This window comes from Pseudophryne corroboree, chromosome 4 (genome assembly GCF_028390025.1).
Source record: "Pseudophryne corroboree isolate aPseCor3 chromosome 4, aPseCor3.hap2, whole genome shotgun sequence".
NCBI classification, from domain to species: domain Eukaryota; kingdom Metazoa; phylum Chordata; class Amphibia; order Anura; family Myobatrachidae; genus Pseudophryne; species Pseudophryne corroboree.
The window spans coordinates 880,977,111-881,003,378 of record NC_086447.1 but is presented as its reverse complement, the minus strand read 5'-3'; the positions used below and the strand labels follow the sequence as shown (position 1 = coordinate 881,003,378).

General features: G+C 46.2%; 1 protein-coding gene across 7 annotated transcripts in view; it reads right to left on the bottom strand.

The window, feature by feature from the left end:
• BTBD9 (BTB domain containing 9) overlaps positions 1-26,268 on the bottom strand; it is a 260,485-nt gene that overhangs the window by 197,576 nt on the left and 36,641 nt on the right. For all 7 annotated transcript variants that reach the window (XR_010176244.1, XR_010176243.1, XM_063918860.1 and 4 more), the window contains exons 4-6: positions 24,911-25,175; positions 23,608-23,827; positions 20,764-20,883 (exon numbers count right to left, since the gene is read on the bottom strand). Coding sequence is in view for 5 of the 7 variants with exons in the window: in XM_063918860.1 (XP_063774930.1) it covers positions 20,764-20,883; positions 23,608-23,827; positions 24,911-25,175 (605 nt within the window). In the remaining 2 variants the exon portion in view is untranslated. The remainder of the gene's footprint in view (positions 1-20,763; positions 20,884-23,607; positions 23,828-24,910; positions 25,176-26,268) is intronic.

Sequence of the window (26,268 nt, the reverse complement as noted above, 5' to 3'; positions counted from 1 at the left end):
CCCATTACCAGGATCAGGGAACATGACAAAGCAATTCCCCCATTACCAGGAGCAGGTAACCTAATACAGCGATTCCCCCATTACCAGGATCAGGGAACCTTACACAGCGATTCCCCCATTACCAGGATCAGGGAACCTAATACAGCGATTCCCCCGTTACCAGGATCAGGGAACATGACAAAGCGATTCCCCCATTACCAGAATCAGGGAACATGACAAAGCGATTCCCCCGTTACCAGGAGCAGGGAACATGACAAAGCGATTCCCCCGTTACCAGGAGCAGGGAACCTAATACAGCGATTCCCCCATTACCAGGAGCAGGGAACCTTACACAGCGATTCCCCCGTTACCAGGATCAGGGAACATGACAAAGCGATTCCCCCGTTACCAGGATCAGGGAACATGACACAGCAATTCCCCCACTACCAGGATCAGGGAACATGACACAGCAATTAACTACAGCCTGACTAGCACCCATTGCCCTGCTGATTCACTTCCCTATTCACTCAAACGTGCTCGCTACCCTATAGAGTAGCTAACACTTTTGAGTAAGGATCCGCCGCTATAAAGTGCGACGGGTGTCGTACGTGCAGACTCAGCTGGGACACATACTTACAGAACTATTTAACACCTAGCCCCTGCATCTCTTCCCAGTGAAAAAACTGTTAACTGCCCCTTGGTGGTGGATGGTGTGCGCCCTCTACTGGCTGCCTGCAGACGCTACATCATATTACAGAATCATTTCTATTGTTTATCTATGAATGATTATCGCTTGGACTACAGAGAGAACAGCCCCAGCACAGCAACGTAAGACTATCATAGAGAAGAACAGAGACGGTAGCAGCTTCGCTCCAATCCAGCAAACACCGAGGTCAGATGGATTAGTAATAAATCCATCCGCTGGGAATACAATACAGAACTAGAATACATTAACAAACAATTAGGAGTAAGCTGTACTCTAGTAAAGAATGAAAGCCGCCTTCGTAATCTGGGAGCTGCAGGAAGAGAGAGACAGGGGAGGGGGAAACACAGTTGGTCGCTGCCTACACAGTGGGCTATAAATGAAACCTGTGAAATACACAAGGGATGCACTAATACGGCATGCGAGGTGAGAAATCCCTGCAATAAGGCCCGTATAGGGCTCTGCTGTCCTATAGCTCGGCCCTTCCTACCACCGCAAACACGGCCAATATTCCTTTTTATTTCCCAAACATTTTATCAAAACTAACAGATGTGACGAGATCTGACCCTGGGCAAACGAAGGATCGCCAGCCAGATGTGTACATTATTATCTATTTATATATGGCGCCGCACAGGCACCGTTGTACTGTATATAGGGGTAAATCATACAGCAGAGATCAAAAGGCACAGACAAGAACATAACTTGACATACACACATAATTACAGAGCCCAGAATATATAGGGTATATGCAATTCCGGGCGAATTGCGCCACTTTTTCGCCCGTTTTAAAATTCGACACAATTCGACCGTCGAATTCCGGCCGGCGGGTGCCGGAATTCGACATATGCAATAAAAAACGGATTCGACAGTCCCGCTGTCGAAAAACGGACCAATTGACGGATTTTGATCCGATTTTTAAAAATGGTAAAAAACCCGGAAAAAAAATTGCGTGGGGTCCCCCCTCCTAAGCATAACCAGCCTCGGGCTCTTTGAGCCGGTCCTGGTTGCCAAAATACGGGGGGAAAAATGACAGGGGATCCCCCGTATATTAACAACCAGCACCGGCTCTGCGCCTGGTCCTGGTGCAAAAAATACGGGGGACAAAAAGCGTAGGGGTTCCCCGTATTTTTAGTACCAGCATCGGGCTTCACTAGCTGGACAGATAATGCCACAGCCGGGGGTCACTTTTATACAGCGCCCTGCGGCCGTGGCATTAAATATCCAACTAGTCACCCCTGGCCGGGGTACCCTGGAGGAGTGGGGACCCCTTCAATCAAGGGGTCCCCCCCCCAGCCACCCAAGGGCCAGGGGTGAAGCCCGAGGCTGTCCCCCCCATCCATGGGCTGCGGATGGGGTTCTGATAGCCTTGAGTAAAAAGATAGAATATTGCTTTTTGCAGAAGAACTACAAGTCCCAGCAAGCCTCCCCCGCACGCTGGTACTTGGAGAACCACAAGTACCAGCATGCAGGGGGGGAAACTGGCCCGCTTGTACCTGTAGTTCATCTGCAAAAAAAATACCCAAATAAAAACAGGACACAGACACCTTGAAAGTAAAACTTTATTACATACATGCCGACACATACATACTTACCTATGTTGACACGCCGACTGTGTCCACGTCTCCACTGCCGACGTCCGGGGTACCTGAAAATAAAAATTATACTCACCTGATCCAGTGTCCGGTTATTGTAATCCACGTACTTGGCAAAAAAAAAAAACGAATACACGAACCAGCCGGACTGAAAGGGGTCCCATGTTTACACATGGGACCCCTTTCCCCGAATGCAGAGACCCCCTGTGACTACTGTCACAGAAGGTCCCTTCAGCCAATCAGGAAGCGCCACGTCGTGGCACTCTCCTGATTGGCTGTGCGCGTCTGAGCTCTCAGACGCGCATCGCACAGCTCCCTCCATTAGTTTCAATGGTGGGAACTTTGCGGTCAGCGGTGGGGTTACCCGCGGTCAGCGGCTGATCGCGGGTAACACCACCGCTGACCGCAAAGTTCAGGTACTAGCGGGCCAGTTTCCCCCCCCGCATGCTGGTACTTGTGGTTCTCCAAGTACCAGCTTGCGGGGGAGGCTTGCTGGGACTTGTAGTTCTTCTGCAAAAAACAATATTCTATCTTTTTACTCAAGGCTATCAGCCCCCCATACGCAGCCCATGGATGGGGGGGGACAGCCTCGGGCTTCACCCCTGGCCCTTGGGTGGCTGGGGGGGGGGACCCCTTGATCGAAGGGGTCCCCACTCCTCCAGGGTACCCCGGCCAGGGGTGACTAGTTGGATATTTAATGCCACGGCCTCAGGGCACTGTATAAAAGTGACCCCCGGCTGTGGCATTATCTGTCCAGCTAGTGGAGCCCGGTGCTGGTACTAAAAATACGGGGGACCCCTACGCTTTTTGTCCCCCGTATTTTTTGCACCAGGACCAGGCGCAGAGCCCGGTGCTGGTTGTTAAAATACGGGGAATCCCCTGTCATTTTTTTCCCCGTATTTTGGCAACCAGGACCGGCTCAAAGAGCCCGAGGCTGGTTATGCTTAGGAGGGGGGACCCCACGCATTTTTTTTTCTGATTTTTAACCCATTGCATAAAATAAAATAAAAAATATTGTAAAAAATATATAAATAATACTTGTGCCTCCTAAATAGACAAACCAAGTACCTAATCCCTTCTAATATAAATAGATATGCTATTATCAATAAAAAAAAACACACAAAAAAGCATGTTTTTAAAAAATTTTATTAGATTCCGCCAGCAAAGTGAGGCGGATTGAAAATGACGAATTTACTGACGAAAAGCACTAATGTCGAATTTACATTCTTCAATTGAATATACTTTTGTCGAAAAGCCGCATTTGTACCATTGCAGAAATGTCGAATTTGGCAAATGTCAAATTTCAAAAAGTCAAATCTGAAAAGTCCGTTTTTTTGGCGAAAAGTACTGTATTGCATTGTCGAAATTTTTTTTGGTGCGAAAATGTCCCGTTTTTCGACATTTTCGGGAATTCGACCGCAATTGCATATGGCCCATAGAGAATACAGAGGGGAGAGGTCGCTAGTCGGGAGAGCTTACATTCTATGGGGGGGTATTCAATTAAGTGCCATTTTTTCGACTGGTTGAAAAAACAGCACTAATTCAACATAGGGTATTCAACTGCAGGCATTTTCGGCAATTTTTTACTCCATTTTCGCCCATGCCCTTTCACTTTTTTTTTGGTCAAATTGGCATGGGTGAAAACTGTGTAAAAAAGTGGTGAAAAAGCCAAAATACGTGCATCAGCGGCAAATTTGCCGATACACATGGTTTTCACTAGTGCTGTATTTTTTCGACCAGTCAAATAAAACTGCACGGGCATTGAATAGTTCGACCTAAAAACGGGCAAAAAGTGCAGTTTTTTTGACTGGTCGAAAAAACGGCACTAATTGAATAGCCCCCTATAGCTGCATTGAGGGTGAGGGGAACAGAAGCTGGGAACTGTGTAATATATGCTGAAGTCACCCATTTTCCGGAGTATGGACAGTGCATATTTCAATGCACCATAATACAGATGCATTCAAATGGCACAAAAAATGAGCGATGAAACCTGTTGCCGAATATGGTCTGCCCCAAATAGACAAGTTAAATGCCGTCCGTCAAATTCATTACCCCAAATCTACTCAACATGAAGTGTTCCGATCTCACTCAGCAGCTCATCTATTTGTCCTGGGCCTAACAGATCTCTTCCCAGGCTGATCTAAGCACTGGGAACTGGCACTGGCTTCTCCGGTCACATCGGATCTACTCCCAGGAGCGCAGAGGCTTAAACTGTACCCGTGTGTTATCTGCCGACAGCTGCTTATATCCTGCGCGAATACTATAGGACGTGATGGGTGTGTTACTCTTCCTTTAATGTGACAACGCAAACGAACCTCAAGTCAGCAGAAAAACAAGGTGTAAAATAAAGAGATGGTGGCGCATGTTTGCATTGCCCTTAATGAGATCCCAGGAGCCACAGGCAGAAAACATAACAAACTGTCCTCTCCGTATCGCGAGCTGGAAGAATTGGACAGAAATAAAAGGGAAAAGCCTGAAGCTTGTCACACAAAATTAATTGAACTACGCCATGCCAAGACAACATTGGTGATAAACCCGCCCCCGGCAGAATTAAGTTCCCAAACCATGAGTAGGGAAAAAATAAAAATTTATGGCAGTAATTTATTCAGAGTTTTTCAAAAGTGCTTGCTGATCTTCCTGCGTTTTCTGCAGGACTCCCGGGGGGGCTGTAACGGGAGCAATAAGGAAGATGTTACACAGAAACAGGCAGCGATTTAAAATCTCCTCCTGCTCGTTCCGTCCCCTCGCTGGGAAAAGGAAATCTAACTCCAAAGACCGCTCAGACCTCGCATTTACAGCTGCTATATTACCCGAGCCTGGAACAGCCCACTGTCTGCAGGACCCCCACTTACAGCTGCTGGGGGGTGAGCTATGATAACACACAGACTGCTCCTTCAGTCATATACAGTAATACAATGCCAACATCTGCTGTGATATACAGTAACACAATGCCAACATATCGTGTAATATACAGTAACACAATGCCAGCCCCTCCTCTAATATACAGTAACAGTGCCCGCATCTCCTGTAATATACAGTAACACAATGCCAACATCTTCTGTAATATACAGTAACACAATGCCAACATCTTCTGTAATATACAGTAACACAATGCCAACATATCCTGTAATATACAGTAACACAATGCCAACATTTTCTGTAATATACAGTAACACAATGCCAACATATCCTGTAATAAACAGTAACACAATGCTAGCTCCTCCTGTAATATACAGTAACACAATGCTAGCTCCTCCTGAATATACGATAACACAATGCCAACATCTCCTGTAATATACAGTAACACAATGCCAGCTCCTCCTCTAATATACAGTAAGACAATGCCAACATCTTCTGTAATATACAGTAACACAATGCCAACATCTTCTGGAATATACAGTAACAGTGCCAATGTCTCCTGTAATATACAGTAATACAATGCCAGCTCCTCCTCTAATATACAGTAACACAATGCCAACATCTTCTGTAATATACAGTAACACAATGCCAACATCTTCTGGAATATACAGTAACACAATGCCAACATCTTCTGTAATATACAGTAACAGTGCCAATGTCTCCTGTAATATACAGTAATACAATGCCAGCTCCTCCTCTAATATACAGTAACACAATGCCAACATCTTCTGTAATATACAGTAACACAATGCCAACATCTTCTGTAATATACAGTAACAGTGCCAATGTCTCCTGTAATATACAGTAATACAATGCCAGCTCCTCCTCTAATATACAGTAACACAATGCCAACATCTTCTGTAATATACAGTAACAGTGCCAATGTCTCCTGTAATATACAGTCATACAATGCCAGCTCCTCCTCTAATATACAGTAACACAATGCTAAACATCTTCTGTAATATACAGTAACACAATGCCAACATATCCTGTAATATACAGTAACACAATGCCAGCTCCTCCTCTAATATACAGTAACAATGTCAACATCTTCTGTAATATACAGTAACAATGCCAACATCTGCTGTGATATACAGTAACACAATGCTAGCTCCTCCTGTAATATACAGTAACACAATGCTAGCTGCTCCTGTAATATACAGTAACACAATGCCAACATCTCCTGTAATATACAGTAACACAATGCTAGCTCCTCCTGTAATATACAGTAACACAATGCCAACATCTCCTGTAATATACAGTAACACAATGCTAGCTCCTCCTGTAATATACAGTAACACAATGCCAACATCTTCTGTGATGTACAGTAACACAATGCCAGCTCCTCCTCTAATATACAGTAAGACAATGCCAACATCTTCTGTAATATACAGTAACACAATGCCAACATCTTCTGGAATATACAGTAACAGTGCCAATGTCTCCTGTAATATACAGTAATACAATGCCAGCTCCTCCTCTAATATACAGTAACACAATGCCAACATCTTCTGTAATATACAGTAACACAATGCCAACATCTCCTGTAATATACAGTAACACAATGCCAGCTCCTCCTCTAATATACAGTAACAATGTCAACATCTTCTGTAATATACAGTAACAATGCCAACATCTGCTGTGATATACAGTAACAATGCTAGCTCCTCCTGTAATATACAGTAACACAATGCTAGCTGCTCCTGTAATATACAGTAACACAATGCCAACATCTCCTGTAATATACAGTAACACAATGCTAGCTCCTCCTGTAATATACAGTAACACAATGCCAACATCTCCTGTAATATACAGTAACACAATGCTAGCTCCTCCTGTAATATACAGTAACACAATGCGAACATCTTCTGTAATATACAGTAACACAATGCCAACATCTTCTGTGATGTACAGTAACACAATGCCAGCTCCTCCTCTAATATACAGTAAGACAATGCCAACATCTTCTGTAATATACAGTAACACAATGCCAACATCTTCTGGAATATACAGTAACAGTGCCAATGTCTCCTGTAATATACAGTAATACAATGCCAGCTCCTCCTCTAATATACAGTAACACAATGCCAACATCTTCTGGAATATACAGTAACACAATGCCAACATCTTCTGGAATATACAGTAACAGTGCCCGCATCTCCTGGAATATACAGTAATACAATGCCAGCTCTTCCTCTAATATACAGTAACACAATGCCAACATCTTCTGTAATATACAGTAACAGTGCCAATGTCTCCTGTAATATACAGTAATACAATGCCAGCTCCTCCTCTAATATACAGTAACACAATGCCAACATCTTCTGTAATATACAGTAACACAATGCCAACATCTTCTGTAATATACAGTAACACAATGCCAACATCTTCTGTAATATACAGTAACAGTGCCAATGTCTCCTGTAATATACAGTAATACAATGCCAGCTCCTCCTCTAATATACAGTAACACAATGCCAACATCTTCTGTAATATACAGTAACACAATGCCAACATCTTCTGTAATATACAGTAACAGTGCCAATGTCTCCTGTAATATACAGTAATACAATGCCAGCTCCTCCTCTAATATACAGTAACACAATGCCAACATCTTCTGTAATATACAGTAACACAATGCCAACATATCCTGTAATATACAGTAACACAATGCCAGCTCCTCCTCTAATATACAGTAACAATGTCAACATCTTCTGTAATATACAGTAACAATGTCAACATCTGCTGTGATATACAGTAACACAATGCTAGCTCCTCCTGTAATATACAGTAACACAATGCTAGCTGCTCCTGTAATATACAGTAACACAATGCCAACATCTCCTGTAATATACAGTAACACAATGCTAGCTCCTCCTGTAATATACAGTAACACAATGCCAACATCTCCTGTAATATACAGTAACACAATGCTAGCTCCTCCTGTAATATACAGTAACACACTGCCAACATCTTCTGTAATATACAGTAACACAATGCCAACATCTTCTGTGATGTACAGTAACACAATGCCAGCTCCTCCTCTAATATACAGTAAGACAATGCCAACATCTTCTGTAATATACAGTAACACAATGCCAACATCTTCTGGAATATACAGTAACAGTGCCAATGTCTCCTGTAATATACAGTAATACAATGTCAGCTCCTCCTCTAATATACAGTTACACAATGCCAACATCTTCTGTAATATACAGTAACACAATGCCAACATCTTCTGTAATATACAGTAACAGTGCCAATGTCTCCTGTAATATACAGTAATACAATGCCAGCTCCTCCTCTAATATACAGTAACACAATGCCAACATCTTCTGTAATATACAGTAACACAATGCCAACATCTTCTGTAATATACAGTAACAGTGCCAATGTCTCCTGTAATATACAGTAATACAATGCCAGCTCCTCCTCTAATATACAGTAACACAATGCCAACATCTTCTGTAATATACAGTAACACAATGCCAACATATCCTGTAATATACAGTAACACAATGCCAGCTCCTCCTCTAATATACAGTAACAATGTCAACATCTTCTGTAATATACAGTAACAATGCCAACATCTGCTGTGATATACAGTAACACAATGCTAGCTCCTCCTGTAATATACAGTAACACAATGCTAGCTGCTCCTGTAATATACAGTAACACAATGCCAACATCTCCTGTAATATACAGTAACACAATGCTAGCTCCTCCTGTAATTTACAGTAACACAATGCCAACATCTCCTGTAATATACAGTAACACAATGCTAGCTCCTCCTGTAATATACAGTAACACAATGCCAACATCTTCTGTAATATACAGTAACACAATGCCAACATCTTCTGTGATGTACAGTAACACAATGCCAACATCTCCTGTAATATACAGTAACAACATGCCAGCTCCTCCTCTAATATACAGTAACACAATGCCAACATCTTCTGTAATATACAGTAACAATGCCAACATCTGCTGTGATATACAGTAACACAAATCCAACATATCCTGTAATAAACAGTAACACAATGCTAGCACCTCCTGTAATATACAGTAACACAATTCCAACATCTCCTGTAATATACAGTAACACAATGCCAGCCCCTCCTCTAATATACAGTAACATAATGCCAACATCTACTGTAATATACAGTATTATCCTGCCAGCTCCAATTGTAATATACAGTACCACCCTGTCAGCTCCTATTGTAATATACAGTACCACCCTGCTAGCTCCTCCTGTAATATACAGCACCACCCTGCCAGCTCCTAATGTAATATACAGTACCACCCTGCCAGCTCCTCCTGTAATATACAGTACCACCCTGCCAACTCCTCCTGTTATATACAGTATTATCCTGCCAGCTCCTATTGTAATAATAGGATTTTAATTACCTACCGGTAAATTATTTTCTCGTAGTGCTTAGAGGATGCTGGGGTCCATATTAGTACCATGGGGTATAGACGGGTCCACCAGGAGCCATTGGCACTTTAAGAGTTTCATAGTGTGGGCTGGCTCCTCCCTCTATGCCCCTCCTACCAGACTCGATCTAGAAACTGTGCCCGAGGAGACGACATACTTCGAGAGAAGGAATTACACAGATAGTGGCGAGATTCATACCAGCTCACACAACAGGCAAATCCGGCCAACATGCCGGAACAACTCAGCAACAGCTGAAACCGTAAATAACGCATAACTTACCTAGGAACCAGGCAGTACTGAACTAGAAAACCGATGCAGGAAAACGCAGCGCTGGGCGGGCGCCCAGCATCCTCTACAGACTACGAGAAAAGGATTTACCGGTAGGTAACCAAAATCCTATTTTCTCTTACGTCCTAGAGGATGCTGGGGTCCATATTAGTACCATGGGGATGTACCAAAGCTCCCAATACGGGAGGGAGAGCGCGGAGGCTCCTGCAACACTGCTTGACCAAACTGGAGGTCATCAGAGGCCAAAGTATCAAACTTGTAAAACTTGGCAAACGTGTTCGACCCAGACCAAGTAGCTGCTCGGCAGAGTTGTACAGCCTAGACACCCCGGGCAGCCGCCCAGGAAGAGCCCACTTTACGAGTAGAGTGTGCCTTCACAGATGTTGGACACGGCAATCCTGCCGTGGAATAAGCATGCTGGATAGTGAACCTGATCCAGCGTGAAATCGACTGCTTAGAAGCAGGACACCCAATTTTCTTGGGATCATAGAGGACAAACAGAGAGACACTTTTCCTATGACAAGCTGTCCTCTTCACATAGATCTTCAAAGTCCTCACTACATCCAAGGCCTTTTAAGCAATTGAGGAGTCAGTAGCCACTGGCACCACAATAGGTTGGTTGATATGGAAAGCCGATACAACCTAGAAACTGTGAATGAGTCCTAAGTTCCGCCCTGTCTTCATGGAAGATCAGATAGGGGCTTTTACAAGATAAAGCCCCCAATTCCGACACGCTACGTGCAGTAGCCAAGACCAACAAAGTGACCGCCTTCCATGTAAGAAACTTGAGATCAGCCTCCTGTAGAGGCTCAAACCAAGCAGATTGCGGGAACTGCAACACCACATCAAGATCCCAGGGTGCCGTTGGTGCCACAAAGGGAGGCTGGATGTGCAGAACCACTTTCAAAAAGGTCTCAACCTCAGGGAGGACAGCCAATTGTTTTTGGAAAAAGATGGACAAAGCAGAGATCTGGACCTTGATGGAGCCTAATCTCAGTCCTATATCCAGTTCTGCTTGCAGGAAAAGGAGAAAACGTCCAAGTTGAAACTCCACCACAGGAAACTTCTTGGCCTCACACCAAGAAACATACTTTTTCCAAATGCGATGGTAATGTTTAGACGTTACCCCCTTCCTAGCCTGTATCAGGGTAGGAAGGACCTCAATTGGGATACCCTTCCGAGCTAAGATCTGGCGTTCAACCGCCATGCCGTCAAACGTAGCCGTGGTAAGTCTTGATAAGCGAACGGCCCCTTCAGTAGCAGATCCTCCCAAAGAGGCAACGGCCTTGGATCTTCCAGCAGAAGATCCAGTACATCCGCGAACCAAGCCCTCCTTGGCCAGTCCGGAGCAATGAGGATTGCCAGAACCTTTGTTCTTCTTACCAGATGAAGAACTCTTGGTATCAGAGGAAGTGGAGGGAACACATACACTGACGTGAACACCCACGGCGTTATCAGTGCGTCCACCGCCACTGCCTGTGGGTGTCTCGACCTGGAACAGTACCTCCGCAGCTTCTTGTTGAGGCGGGAGGCAATCATGTCTGTGTGAGGAAACCCCCACCAACCGGTTACCTCCTCGAACACCTCCTGATGGAGGCCCCACTCTCCTGGATGGAGATCGTGTCTGCTGAGGAAGTCTGCTTCCCAGTTGTCTACACCCGGAATGAAGATTGCCAACATCGCCACCTCGTGCCTTTCTGCCCAGAGGAGGATTTTTGACAGCTCTGACATGGCAGCTCTGCTCTTCGTTCCACCTTGTCGGTTTATGTAGGCCACTGTGGTCACGTTGTCCGACTGCACCTGAACAGCCAGATCCTGTAGAAGGTGTGCTGCTTGCAGAAGGCCGTTGTACACGGCTCTTAGCTCCAGAATGTTTATCGGGAGAAGGGATTCTTGATCCGACCACCTTACCTGGAAGGTTTCCCCCTGAGCGACCGCTCCCTAACCTCTTAGACTTGCATCCGCGGTTAGAAGGATCCAGTCCTGAACCCCGAACCTTCGGCCTTCCAGAAGGTGAGGCAGTTGTATCCACCAGAGGAGCGAAATCCTGGCTTTCAGAGACAGACGGATCCTCTGGTGCATGTGTAGGTGAGATTCCGACCACTGGTCCAAGAGATCCAGCTGAAAGGATCGAGCATGAAACCTTCCGTACTGTAGAGCCTCGTAGGAGGCTACCATCTTCCCCGGAAGGCGGATGCACTGATGAACCGAGACCCGGGTAGGCTTTAAGACATCCCGGACCATTGATTGAATCACCAATGCTTTCTCCACCGGCAGAAACACCCTCTGCACTTCCGTATCTAGGATCATTCCCAGGAAAGACAGCCTCCTTGTCGGCTCCAGATGAGACTTCGGAAGGTTCAGGATCCAACCGTGCTCTTTGAGCAGATGTGTTGTGAGAGCAATGGATCGCAACAACTTCTCCCTTGAGACGCCTCGATCAGGAGATCGTCCAGATACGGAATTATGTTCACCCCTTGCTTGCGCAGGAGAACCATCATCTCCGCCATCACCGTGGTGAAGACCCTCGGTGCCATGGAGAGGCCAAACGGCAGCGCCTGAAACTGATAGTGATCGTCCAACAGTGCAAACCTGAGATATGCCTGATGTGAAGACCAGATGGGAACGTGGAGATACGCATCCTTGATGTCCAGGGACACCAGGAACTCCCCCTCCGTCAGACCTGAGATGACAGCTCTCAGAGACACCATTTTGAATTTGAACTCCATGATGTAGGGGTTCAAAGATTTTAAGTTCAGAATTGGCCGTACCGAACCATCCGGCTTCGGTACCAGGAAAAGGTTCGAATAGTAACCTTTGTTCCACTGATGAGGTGGAACTGGAACAATGACCCTGGACACCACCAACTTCTGGATAGCTTCCAGAATTGTTCTGTCTGCCAACAGAGCTGGTAAGCCTGACAGGAAGAAATGGTGAGGCGGGAGATCTTGGAACTCCAGTCTGTACCCTCTGGACACTATATCCAGTACCCAGGGGTCCAGGCCCGACGACACCCAGACGTGGCTGAAATGCCGGAGTCTTGCCCCCACCTGACCTTCCTCCAGGCCTAGCTGTTCACCGTCATGCGGAGGACTTTGGGGTATCAGAAGCGGGCTTCTGGTTCTGGGAGCCAGCGGGAGCAGGCTTCTTTCCTTTAGCACGACCACCTCTGAAGAAGGTGTTCGAAGGCTTGTTCTTTCTAGGACTCGCGGTCCGAAAGGACTGTGACGTGGCTGGTGTAAAAGGCTTCTTTATAGCCGGTGCAGCTGAGGGGAGAAATGGAGACTTAACCGCTGTAGCCGTGGCAAACCACGCATCTAGCACCTCCCCAAAGAGAGCCTGACCTGTATAAGGAAGGCCCTCCACACTTTCTGGATTCCGCGTTCGCAAACCATTGGCGCAGCCAGAGACCTCTGCGAGCCGAGACGAACATAGAGGAGATCCCCGCAGTCATGGAATCCAGGTCCTTCATGGAATCTACCAGGAATCCTGCAGAATCCTGAATATGGCGTAAAAATAAATCAACGTCACCTTTATCCATCGTAGTCGATTCCTCCTGCAGAGTGATTGACCACCTGGCAATAGCTTTTGCAATCCAAGCACAGGCTATAGTAGGCCGCAGTATAGCCCCTGAAGCCGTGTAAATGGATTTTAGCGTAGCACCCACCTTGCGATCTGCCGGGTCCTTCAACGCGGTAGATCCAGGGACCAGTAATACCACCTGTTTGGACAGCCTGGAGACAGAGGCGTCAACTATCCGCGGAGACTCCCACTTTTTTCTATCTTCCTCTGGGAAGGAAAAAGCAACCAAGACCCTCTCTTAGGGATCTGGAATTTCTTTTCCGGATTTTCCCAGGCTTTTTCAAAGATAGCATTCAATTCTTTGGATGCCGGGAAGGTGAGGGGGGGGGCTTCTTACTGTCTGTGAAAAAGGCCTCCTCAACCTGCTCAGGAGCTGTGTCAGTGATGTGTAACACATCCCTCACGGCTTCAATCATCAACTGCACCCCCTTAGCAAGTGATGCCGTCCCCCTCGACACATCCCCGTCACCGTCTGCAGTGTCAGAATCGGTATCCGTGTCATCCTGCATAAGCATTGCAAGTGCACGTTTGTGAGAATGTACCGCAGGGGACCCCGATGAAGCAGTATCCGACCATACGACCATAGAGGATTGCAGAACTTGAGTAGCATGCTCAGTCCTAGCAACCCTATCAGAAATCTGACAAATAGTCCCCCTAAGAGAGGCTAACCATTCTGGCTCTCTAGCTGGGATCTGTGATAAAACAGTGCAATCCTGATTACATGGAATGGAGTCTTCCTGGGAAGATAAATCCTCTGCAGCATCCTCTGCAGTGTCCCTAGACATGTTGTCACACACACACCAAACACCCCACAAACACACAGGGTATTGGGTAGACAGAGTTTCCCCCCAAGAATGGCAGAGAGACACAGAGATTGGAGTCAACCCACATACAGCGCTATTTGAGGTATAGGGAGACCCTAACCAGCGCTGACTGAGTTCCTTAATAGGAGACACAGCCTGTATACAGCCTCCCCTCCCTTCTACAACCCCCTGGTACCGTACAGATAGCTGGAGTTGCTATGGAGGGACCTGGACATCCACTGGCAGTGATTGCAGACACGAAAAATGGCGCTGAACGCTGCTGGGTCCGCTCTGAGGAGAAGCTCCGCCCCTTCAATGGCTCTGTCTTCCCGCTCTCGATGAAGATTATACTCGCCTGAGGAATTTTGTGCTGGCTGAGATCCGCAGACCCCGACAGGCTTGGTGTGGTCAGTATAGGGTCTTGTACTGGCTCAGGGCGCCCCTCACAGCGCCGCACCGCAGTACCGCTGAGCCTTCACGGAGCACAGCTAAAACCGCGCTCCCACCGTTAAGCCACCCTCTTCACACTGACGCCCCGCTTGTAAGGGGGGACAGTGACTAACTCGCCAAACTTCAGCTTTGTGAGGGGGTGGTGGCTGGCTGCAGGGGTGAGAGTTCCCCTGTGGCGGGGTGCGATCTGTCCCCTCTGGAGGTCAATGTCCAGTGAGCAGAGTCAGTGGCTCAAGACCCCGCAGGGCGGACACTGCTCCCCCCCTCAGTCCCTCGATGCAGGGAGGCTGTTGCCATCAGCCTCCCTGTAAAAAAACAAACTCTAAGATAAACTTTTCTACAGAAGCTCTGTAGAGCTCCCCTAGCTGTGACCGACTCCTCCGGGCACATTTTCTAAACTGAGTCTGGTAGGAGGAGCATAGAGGGAGGAGCCAGCCGACACTATTAAACTCTTAAAGTGCCAATGGCTCCTGGTGGACCCGTCTATACCCCATGGTACTAATATGGACCCCAGCATCCTCTAGGACGTAAGAGAAATACAGTACCACCCTGCCAGCTCCTCCTGTAATATACAGTACCACCCTGCCAACTCCTCCTGTAATATACAGTATTATCCTGCAAGCTTCTATTGTGATATACAGTACCACCAGAGCCGGCCATAGGCATAGGCAAACTAGGCAATTGCCTAGGGCATTTGATATGCCTAGGGGCATCAGCAGCTTCTGCTGATTAAAATGATATGCGGCATGCCTATATTCTGTGTGTAGCATTTCATATGCAGATACAGCCACAGTCTCACACAGTATATAGGCATGCTGCATATCAGTTTAATCAGCAGAAGCTGCTTGTGCATCCTAGCCACATAGCAATGCAAATAAGATGCATTTTCATTAAAAAAAATGTGCCCGACGTTAGCATTGAGGCAAGATTCATGAGGACACATCTGTATCCAAGCAGAGGCAGAGGTCACAGTGTTAGTGGCAGTGTGAGTGCTGTGTGCATGTGAGTGGGTTGGTTGTGCAGTAGTGTTCGGAATGTGTGTAAGGAGCATTGTGTGTGTCATGTAAAAATGCATTAATAATGTGCAACATATGTGTAAGGGGCACTGTGTGTGTCATTATGTGTATAAGGGCATTAATAATGTGCGGCATATGTGTATCATTGTACTACTGTATGTGTGACATTATGGTGGTCATTCCGAGTTGTTCGCTCGGTAATTTTCTTCGCATCGCAGCGATTTTCCGCTAATTGCGCATGCGCAATGTTCGCACTGCGACTGCACCAAGTAAATTTGCTAAGAAGTTTGGTATTTTACTCACGGCATTACAAGGTTTTTTATTCATTCTGGTAATCGTAATGTTATTGACAGGAAGTGGGTGTTTCTGGGCGGAAACTGGCCATTTTATGGGAGTGTGTGAAAAAACGCTACCATTTCTGGGTAAAACGCGGGAGTGGCTGGAGAAATGGAGGAGTGTCTGGGCGAACGATGGGTGTGTTTGTGACGTCAAACCAGGAACGAAACTGACTGAACTGATCGCAGTGGTAGAGTAAGTCCCGAGCTACTCAGAAACTGCAAAGAAATTTCTATTCCCAATTTTGAGAATCTTTCGTTCGCAATTTTGCTAAGCTAAGATTCACTCCCAGTAGGCGGCGGCTTAGCGTGTGCAATGCTGCTAAAAGCAGCTTGCGAGCGAACAACTCGGAATGACCACCAATGTGTATAGGGGCACTAATAATGTGCAGCAAATGTGTAGGGGCACTATGTGTGTCATTATGTGTATAAGGGCATTAATAATGTGCAGCATATGTGTAAGGGACATTATGTGTAAAAGGGCATTAATAAAGGTTGTCATAATGTGTAAGGCACATTATGTTTATAAGGACTGTGTGGCATTATGTGTATAAGGTGCTTTACTATGTGGCGTTGCGTATAGAAAGGGCACTCCTGCGTCATCTAATGTGAATAAAGAGCAATAGGGTGTGGTGTAATGTGAATAAGGAGCAATTCAGTGTGATGTAATGTGAATAAGGGGCTCTACTGTGAGGAGTACCATTTATAAGGTAAAGTGATACTACTGTAAGATGTAATTTGAATTATGGACACTATCGCATGATTAAATGTGAATAAAGTTGCAGTACTGTATGGCGTAATTGGAATTGGGGTTACTATTGTGTGGCCATGCCCCTTGCCAGCAAAAACACACCCCTTTTTGGGCTGTGTGCCAAATGTGCGAACTGTTCCTATTTAAAATATAGGGAGTACAAACACCAAAATAAGGACTGCTATGGATGAGGGGTGATGGTGCTGGGAAAGAGGTGCAAGGTCAGAGGCGGAACCAGCGGCGGTGCTAGGGGGCACCAGCCAAAATCTTGCCTAGGGCATCATATTGGTTAGGGCCGGCTCTGAGTACCACCCTGCCAGCTCCTATTGTAATATACAGTACCACCCTGCCAGCTCCTCCTGTAATATACAGTACCACACTGCCAACTCCTCCTGTAACATACAGTACCACACTGCCAACTCCTCCTGTAATATACAGTATTATCCTGCCAGCTCCTCCTGTAATATACAGTATTATCCTGCCAGCTCCTCCTGTAATATACATTATCCTGCCAGCTCCTATTGTAATATACAGTACCACCCTGCCAGCTCCTCCTGTAATATACTGTACCACCCTGCCAGCTCCTAATGCAATATACAGTACCACCCTGCTATCTCCTCCTGTAATATACAATAACACACCACCAGCTTCTCCTGTACTATACAGTACCACCATGACATCTCCTCCTGTAATATACAGTAAAACACCGCCAGCTCCTCCTGTAATATACAGTACCACCCTGCCATTTCCTCCTGTAATATACAGTGCCGCTCTGCCAGCACCACCCGTAATATACAATAACACACCGCCAGCTCCTCCTGTAATATACAATAACACACCGCCAGCTCCTCCTGTAATATACAATAACACCCCACCAGCTCCTCCTGTAATATTCAATAACACACTGCCAGCTCCTCCTGTAATATACAATTACTCACTGTCAGCTCCTCCTGTAATATACAGTACCACCATGCCATCTCCTCCTGTAATATACAACATAGCGCCACCTCTTCTTGTAGTATACAACACACTGCAATCTCCTCCTGTAATATACAATAACACACCGCCAGCTCCTCCTATAAATATACAATAACACACCGCCAGCTCCTCCTGTAATATACAATAACACACCGCCAGCTCCTCCTGTAATATACAATAACACACCGCCAGCTCCTCCTGTAATATACAATAACACACTGCCAGCTCCTCCTGTAATATACAATAACACACCGCCAGCTCCTCCTGTAATATACAATAACACACTGTCAGCTCCTCCTGTAATATACAGTACCACCATGCCATCTCCTCCTGTAATATACAACATAGCGCCACCTCTTCTTGTAGTATACAACACACTGCAATCTCCTCCTGTAATATACAATAACACACCGCCAGCTCCTCCTGTAATATACAATAACACACTGTCAGCTCCTCCTGTAATATACAGTACCACCATGCCATCTCCTCCTGTAATATACAACATAGCGCCACCTCTTCTTGTAGTATACAACACACTGCAATCTCCTCCTGTAATATACAATAACACACCGCCAGCTCCTCCTGTAATATACAATAACACACCGCCAGCTCCTCCTGTAATATACAATAACACACCGCCAGCTCCTCCTGTAATATACAATAACACACCGCCAGCTCCTCCTGTAATATACAATAACACACCGCCAGCTCCTCCTGTAATATACAATAACACACCGCCAGCTCCTCCTGTAATATACAATAACACACCGCCAGCTCCTCCTGTAATATACAATAACACACCGCCAGCTCCTCCTGTAATATACAATAACACACCGCCAGCTCCTCCTGTAATATACAATAACACACGGCCAGCTCCTCCTGTAATATACAATAACACACCGCCAGCTCCTCCTGTAATATACAATAACACACCGCCAGCTCCTCCTGTAATATACAATAACACACCGCTAGCACCTCCTGTACTATAAAAGCTTCAGTTGGAGTTTTCCCTTATGCTTTGAGATCACCCTAAAATATTAATTATGAAACAGTACATACTTGATTTATTTTCTGCCCACTTATCCGTAAAACATATAATAATAATAATAATAATAATAATAATAAAAATCTACTTAAGGCCCATACACACTTGACGATGCACACATCGTTAACGACCGTCGTTAACGACTTCCCTTGAACTTCCCTTGAACAGCTGAGCAAACGACATGAGCATACACACTACCAAAGACCAAAGACCAACGACCAACGACCATTCATCGTTGAAGCATCCAAGCTGAACAGTTTATTAAAATAATGAGCTGGGAACAGGGCTGGTGAACAGTGGCTTGGTCGTTGGTCGTTGGTCGTTCACACCATACACATTCAACGACGTCTCTGGTCGGTAACGACCATAGTGGAAATTGAGCATACATGCTCCACAGATAAGCGAGGGTCGTTAACGTCCCACGGGGCCGCGCATCGGTGATCGTCGGATGCATACACACTTGACGATATAATGAGCGACGTCGTTGATGAGGGCTGAAATGAACGACGTCGCTTATTTTATCGTCAAGTGTGTATGGGCCCCAAGAATTATTATCCTAATTGAGTGATTTATACATTATATGTTACCAGCCACAGGGCAATTTCAATAACATTAATACTATATGGGTTCTCGGTCAGGAAAAACTTGCGTGTGTTTTCATGCGTCCCACAGATTTGGGAACAAACCACAAGGGACGTTTTTCTCCCATAATTACCCATTCTGTGCGCAGCCACCTGCCCCTTAATATGATAAAATCAGAATTATGGGCACGTGCGTAACCCCCCCAAACTATAAACAATAAATGTACTTTCAAATACCTATGTCCTGTCACAGTTCTAGACAATCTCTGGTATGGAAACCCATTATTTCAGGTTGGTCATGAACCAAAAAGTGTGTTGTGTTTTCAGTAAAAATGAGTGTTGCGTAAGAAAGTCACAGATAAGACACTGAGGAGCAGATGTATTAAGCCTGGAGAAGTGATAAGGCAGTGATAAGTGGAAGGTGATAACGCACCAGCCAATCAGCTCCTGTCATTTTTTAAACCTGTAATGATTAGCTGGTGCGGTATCACCTTCCACTGCTTCATCACTTCTCCAGGCTTAATACATCTGCCCCATTATGACCAAAAAAGTTACAACCATTTTATAGCACAGACAACAGTGCCACCAAGTGGATCCACTCTGTACTACAGTTGTACTAATAACTGCAGCAAGAAAATTTGGGCCGACAGATTACAACACAGGGAACTTACTGCAATGAATCAGCCTGACGTGTGAAAATTGTATTAAGTAACGAGTAAATAACAGATGCGATTGACATCGCCTACAGCAACAAGGGTCGAGGGTCACAGTGTGGAGGGGGGAGTTAGTGTGAGTGAGGAGAGGTGTCAACAGGTTCTTTATAGGAAGAATATAATGATACTCTCTTGTAAGCACTGCAGGAAAAGGCAGATAACCCAACACTTCAACCCAGCAGAGAGAGTACAGCTCAGGGTACAAGGAATGATGAGAGCAAATCTGAAAAGTTGTGATCACCTGCTAAACTGAAGAGCAGGGTGAAGAAAAGGATGTGATTTGTAAAGGGTCAAAAAAGTTCATCTAATAACAATCACGGATACATTGATTCTTTGTGACAGTTGGAAACCCTGCTCTCTACACAGTGCAATTATCAACATTTCTATCACAACAAGGCTGCAGGCTACAGAACAGAGCGCCGGTCACTTGCATAAACCAGAATATCACACAGTGTCAGGCTATATATGTCATATCTCCTAAAGGGCAGAGGTAGGACTGCGTGCAGCCCCTGCTATGCCAGCTGTAAAATGGTTTGTAATTTAAATACTGTCCAAAACATTTATCAGCCTAAGTGTGGATAGAGATCACTTACCTGCAGACACGAGCCGGGAAATAGAGCTTCTGCCAGGACCGGCAGTAATATTGCGAGTGGTCAATGACTCGTATCCAGTCCAGTTCATCCATGGATACTTCAATGTAGTAGGAATAAGACCTATGGCAAACAATCAGACGAGGCATCAGTCTTTAGTCCTCATTATTTTCTCAGACCAGGCCAAGCATCTAGTCATTTCATCAGTCTGAGATTACCAACCTCTGGCCAATTCATCAGTCTAAGGTCACAATCAACCACTGCATCAGTCTGAGGTCACAATCCTTTGACCATTTCATGAATCTGAAGTCCCCAGCCTTTGACCGTTTGCTGGCATCCTCCCCCTCCCCTTCCGGCATTCTGCGGTTGGGTTCCCGGAGTCGGTATGCTGACCTCACAGCTAGGGTTATGACCTCATCCCTTTAATTCTGGACACATATTAATTACACAGGTTCTGTGGCTGGCTGACTTCAAGACTATATTTCACCTGGTTTTAATCAGCCACAGAACCTGTGTAATTAATATGTGACCAGAATTAACGGGATGAGGTGGTAACCCTACTCACAGCCCCAACCCATCAGTCTGAGGTCCCCTGCCTCTGGCCAATTCATCAGTCTGAGATCCCCTGCTTCTGGTCTTTACCCCAGTCTAAAGTCCTCCCCCTGCCTCTGGCCATATCATCAGTCTGATGTCACAATCCTTTGACTACTGCATCAGTCTGATGTCACAATCCTTTGACTACTGCATCAGTCTGATGTCACAATCCTTTGACTACTGCATCAGTCTGAGGTCACAGGGATTAATTCAGCATGGATCGTAGATGTGTGAAAAATCGCACATGTACAATCGGGTCTACTACGTTATGCTGGCTGTCGGGATACTGACCGCCAGCATGTCGGCAGCGGGGCGAGCGCAAAAGAGCCCCTTGCGGGCTCGCCACACCGCGGGCACGGTGGCACGCGACGACATTTATTCTCCCTCCAGGGGTGTCGTGGACCCCCCAAGAGGGAGAATAGTTGTCGGTATGCCGGCGCTGGTATGCTGAGCGCCAGGATCCCGACAGTCGGCGTTGCGAACACTTCCCCTACAATCCATTACACAAACATGCGGGGGGACGCCCAGCACATGGGAAAGTCCGTACCGCATGCCGCATCCTGCCCCCCCCCCCCCCCCCAAGCATGCAAGCTCATCGCACAACACCGATGCTTTCGCATGTTTAGGGTTGCCCTCTGCCTATGCAACCTAGCTGCTAAGGCAGACAGCAGCCCGCCATCTTTTGGGTCGCAGCGGCTGCATGTGACGTCAAGCAGCTGCCGCGGCCATCCCCGCAAATGGTCCGGACACGCCTGCTTTGTCCGGACCGTGTCCCCCCAACACCGTATCACCGTCCACAAAACGCGAACGCAACGCCCTTCCCGTCCCACGAACGTCTCTGCCTGTCAATCAGGCAGAGGCGTCGCATCTCACAGTGTGCACACAAGCAGTGCGCTTCTGCGTGTGCGCACACTTCAAAAGGCCCCGGCATGCAAATGCAATCGTACCTGCGTTCCATGCTGAATTGGGCCAACAATCCTTTGACCATTTCATCAGTATGAATTACCCAGTCTCTGACCATATTATCAGTTTGAGGTCCCCTGCTTTACTTCAGTCTAAAGTTCTCGCCCAGTCTCTAGCAATTTCACCAGTCTGAGGTCCACAGCCTCTGGCTAATTCATCAGTCTGAGATCCCCAGTCTCTGGACAATTCATCATTCTGAGGTCCCCTACTTCCGGTCTTTAGCTCAGTCTAAGGTCCTCCCCTAATCTCTTGCCATTTCCTCAGTCTGAGGTCCCCTGCTTTTGGTCTTTACCTCAGTCTGAGGTCACAATCCTTTGACTACTGCATCAGTCTGAGGTCACAATCCTTTGACTACTGCATCAGTCTGAGGTCACAATCCTTTAACTACTGCATCAGTCTGAAGTCCTCAGTCTCTGGCCATTTTATCAGTCTGCAGCCCACTGATTTACCTCAGTCTAAAGTTCTAGCGCAGTCTCTGGCCTTTTCATCAGTCTGAGATCACCAGTCTCTGCATATCATCAGTCTGAGGTCCCCAGCTTCTGGTCATTTCCACATTCTGAGGTCCCCTGCTTCTGGTCATTGCCTCAGTCTAAGGCCCTCCCCCAGTCTCTGGCCACAATCCTTTGGCTACTTTATCAGTATGAGGTCCCTGACCTGTGGTCTTTTCCTCATTCTGCGGTCCCCAGCCTCTGGCCATTTCATCAGTCTGAGGTCCCCTGCTTTATTCTTTGCCTCAGTTTATGTTCCTCTCCCAGTCTCTGGCCATTCCATCAGTCTGAAGTCCCCAGCCTCCGGCCATTGCATCAGTCTGAGGTCCCCTGCTTCGGTCTTTGCCTCAGTCTAAGTTCATCCCCAAACCTCTGGTCATTTCATTAGTGTGAGGTCACAAACTTTTGACCGTTTCATCATTCTGAGGTCCTCAGCCTCTGGCCATTTCATCATTCTGAGGTCCTCAGCCTCTGGCCATTTCATCATTCTGAGGTCCCCAACCTCTAAACATTTCATCAGTCTGAGGTCACAAGCCTTTGACCATTTTATCAGTCTGAGATCCCCAACCTCTGGCCATTAAATCCATGTGTCACCATATTAGTTTAAAGGAACTGAATTTTGTGTAACTTCAGGGAAAAAACAAACCAAAAAATTAAATCACTATCACCCTGACACTGACTGGATAGTGTACATACTGTGCCCAGTAATGGTGAGTGGGGATGACCATATGAAGACAGTAACGTCTGCGCACAAGAAATACATGTAAGTGCAGAACAGTGATTATGTCAGAGTGGTTCTCACCGGCTGTCCTGATCCCACAGGAGAAGGCGAACGTGGTTAATAATGGAGGGCTGGCCCAGCTTTATTTCTAATCCGGAGCGACAGTCATCTTCAATCGGGTGTCGGGAAAAACCATGGTCTAAATCATAGTTCTGAGTGTCCCCATCCAGCAGAGCCGATTTCAGCTCTCCCTTCACTACCTGGGCCCCGTACTTCATGGTAGCAATGTTCTCCTCCGGAACTGGAAGGGAGGAACACACATCAAGACTCATGCAGATTGTGAGAATGATGATGCAATAATTTCAGACAAAGGGTGCGAAGATCTGATCTTGCCAACATTGTAAACAGGGCCTGGAAACGATTTGTACGTAATGCCAATGTTCATGCAACTGAGCTATTATCGGCAGACTGTGCATGCACCACAAAAGCACTGCACACACGCCAAGGTACCTTTGCGATGGTGTAATGGTTAGCATTACTGCCTCACAGTAATTCAATTCCCACTACGGCCCTAACTGTGTGGAGTTTGTATATTCTCCACGTGCTTGTGTGGGTAGAATGTTGAAATTTCACAAGGTGACATTTCAAAAGGCGACATTGTGAACATGATGACTTGGTGCCCGTCATCATGTTGAACCATGTCAACATTCTAGTATCGACATTATGAATGTCAATGTGGTAACTATCCACCATGTGACTGGCTACCAGTTAGGTTCTTGATCTATTATCAAGAACCTAACCGGATAAAAATGCAGACTAAACAGTTTTAAAGATCTTTAGGACAGTATACAGTTGTGTCCTCGTAAATCCTTGCTGCAGTCACTTTAACCTGTCCTTGTAGTCACACCATGCCGTGACTCGGTAGGGCAGAGCGTCTTTATGTGCAACTGTTTCCATTAAAATGCATCTTAGTCGCATCGCTATGTGAATAGGACGCACAAGCAGCTTCTGCTGATTTAAATGATATGTGGCATGCCTATATTCTGTGTGTGTGACTGCGGCTGTATCTGCATACGAAATGCTACACTGCAGCGTTTTCCTGGAAGTCATTGTAACGTACCATTTCGTATGCAGATACAGCCAGAGACGCACACAGAATATAGGCATGCCGCATAGCATTTTAATCAGCAGAAGCTGCTTGTGCGTCCTAGCCACACAGCGATTAGAATTAGACGCATTTTTGGCAGAAAAAGACGTCCAACGTTATCAGAGCTCCACCAGGCATCTCTTGCTGCATGTCATATTGAGGCAAGATGTATGAGAACACATCTGTAGTTCCTAAGCTTGTAAGTGCTTCTAACAACAGTACATAAGGATTTCTTACTTAGCATCCCGCGGTAGTTAAGGTCCATGTCACGGCTCTCTGAGCGCACTTTAATGGCGTCCAAGATGGAGTCTGGGGAGAGTAGTGCAGACGGTCTCACCACATTGAGGAGCTCAGTGAGACTCATGAGCGGAAGGCGCACAGCGGCCATGATCTCAGCGTGGTTCTCCTTCGGGTTTTGTCTGCACCAGCGGATGAGAGACTGGAAAATGTCCTTCTCTGGGGCGGCAAACGAATCTCTCCGCACAATCGCCAGGAGAGCGCCCTGTGGACAGAATGGTTTTTATTTAGAAGGGAGTCCAGTTCCTGCTGAAACTGAAATTACTGGCAATGTCATGACCCCATCTGCACCGGACTTGCCTCCTGCCATTGGGCTAGTCCCCATATTCCTAGAGGCTTATCATACATAAGTAAGACTGTCAATAGGGTGGAGACACAGACGATGGCACTGGGCTTGCAGCAAAGCAGTGGCTCTCTCCATGGAATCCTCTGGCATTTACAATGGACAAATGAGGCAGCCAACAAAGTGTAGAGGTTACTTTAGGAACGATCAGGTTGCCACAGTAACTGGGACATAAAATGGCCACTAGTGGCCACACAATGCTCCTGTGAGCAGGGAAGCAAGCCAAATGGAAGCATGGAGCTACAGAGATACATAATTCTAGTGTTCATTCTAACACCCTGCACCAGTCACAACCCTGACCACACTTTGGTCTGTAGCACTGAGATAAAGACCAGAGTGTGCTAGAAGCACCAGAGCAGAGCGCGACACCCAGGCAGGAAAGAGGAACTGCATGGGTTTTGACATGTACAGGTTGCTAGAATGAACACTATAATTCTATACACAGCACAGTTATCTTACACTGGACATACAACTTTGCAATCTGATCTTAAGAGATTTTAAACTGAACTATAAAATAAAAAGCCAAATGTGCAATAAGAACAGTAGATTAAAAACCACCACGTGTTGATTAAACTATCAAGAATGGATGCAGCTTGTGTACTGTAACCACGTGAGACAGGTCTAATGATGTCACAGTGTGTGATGTTATTGTTACTTCTTCATCTGAGTTTTTTTCTATACAAACCAATTGTTTGTTCTGTAACATTAAAAATTGTTGAATAGACAATCCCTGCACGGGGTGAAAGGAAAAAATAAATAAAAATAATTACTGGTAATTTCAGCAGTAGCTCGCAAATGCATCCTACAGATGTGGGGGCGGAATACGTACCTTTTACCGATGGCCGGGATCCCGGCTGTCATGATACTGACAGTGGGATCACAGCTACCAGTATGCCGGCAGCAGGGCGAGAGCTAGAAAGACCCTTGCGGGCTCGATGCACTCGCCACGCTGCGG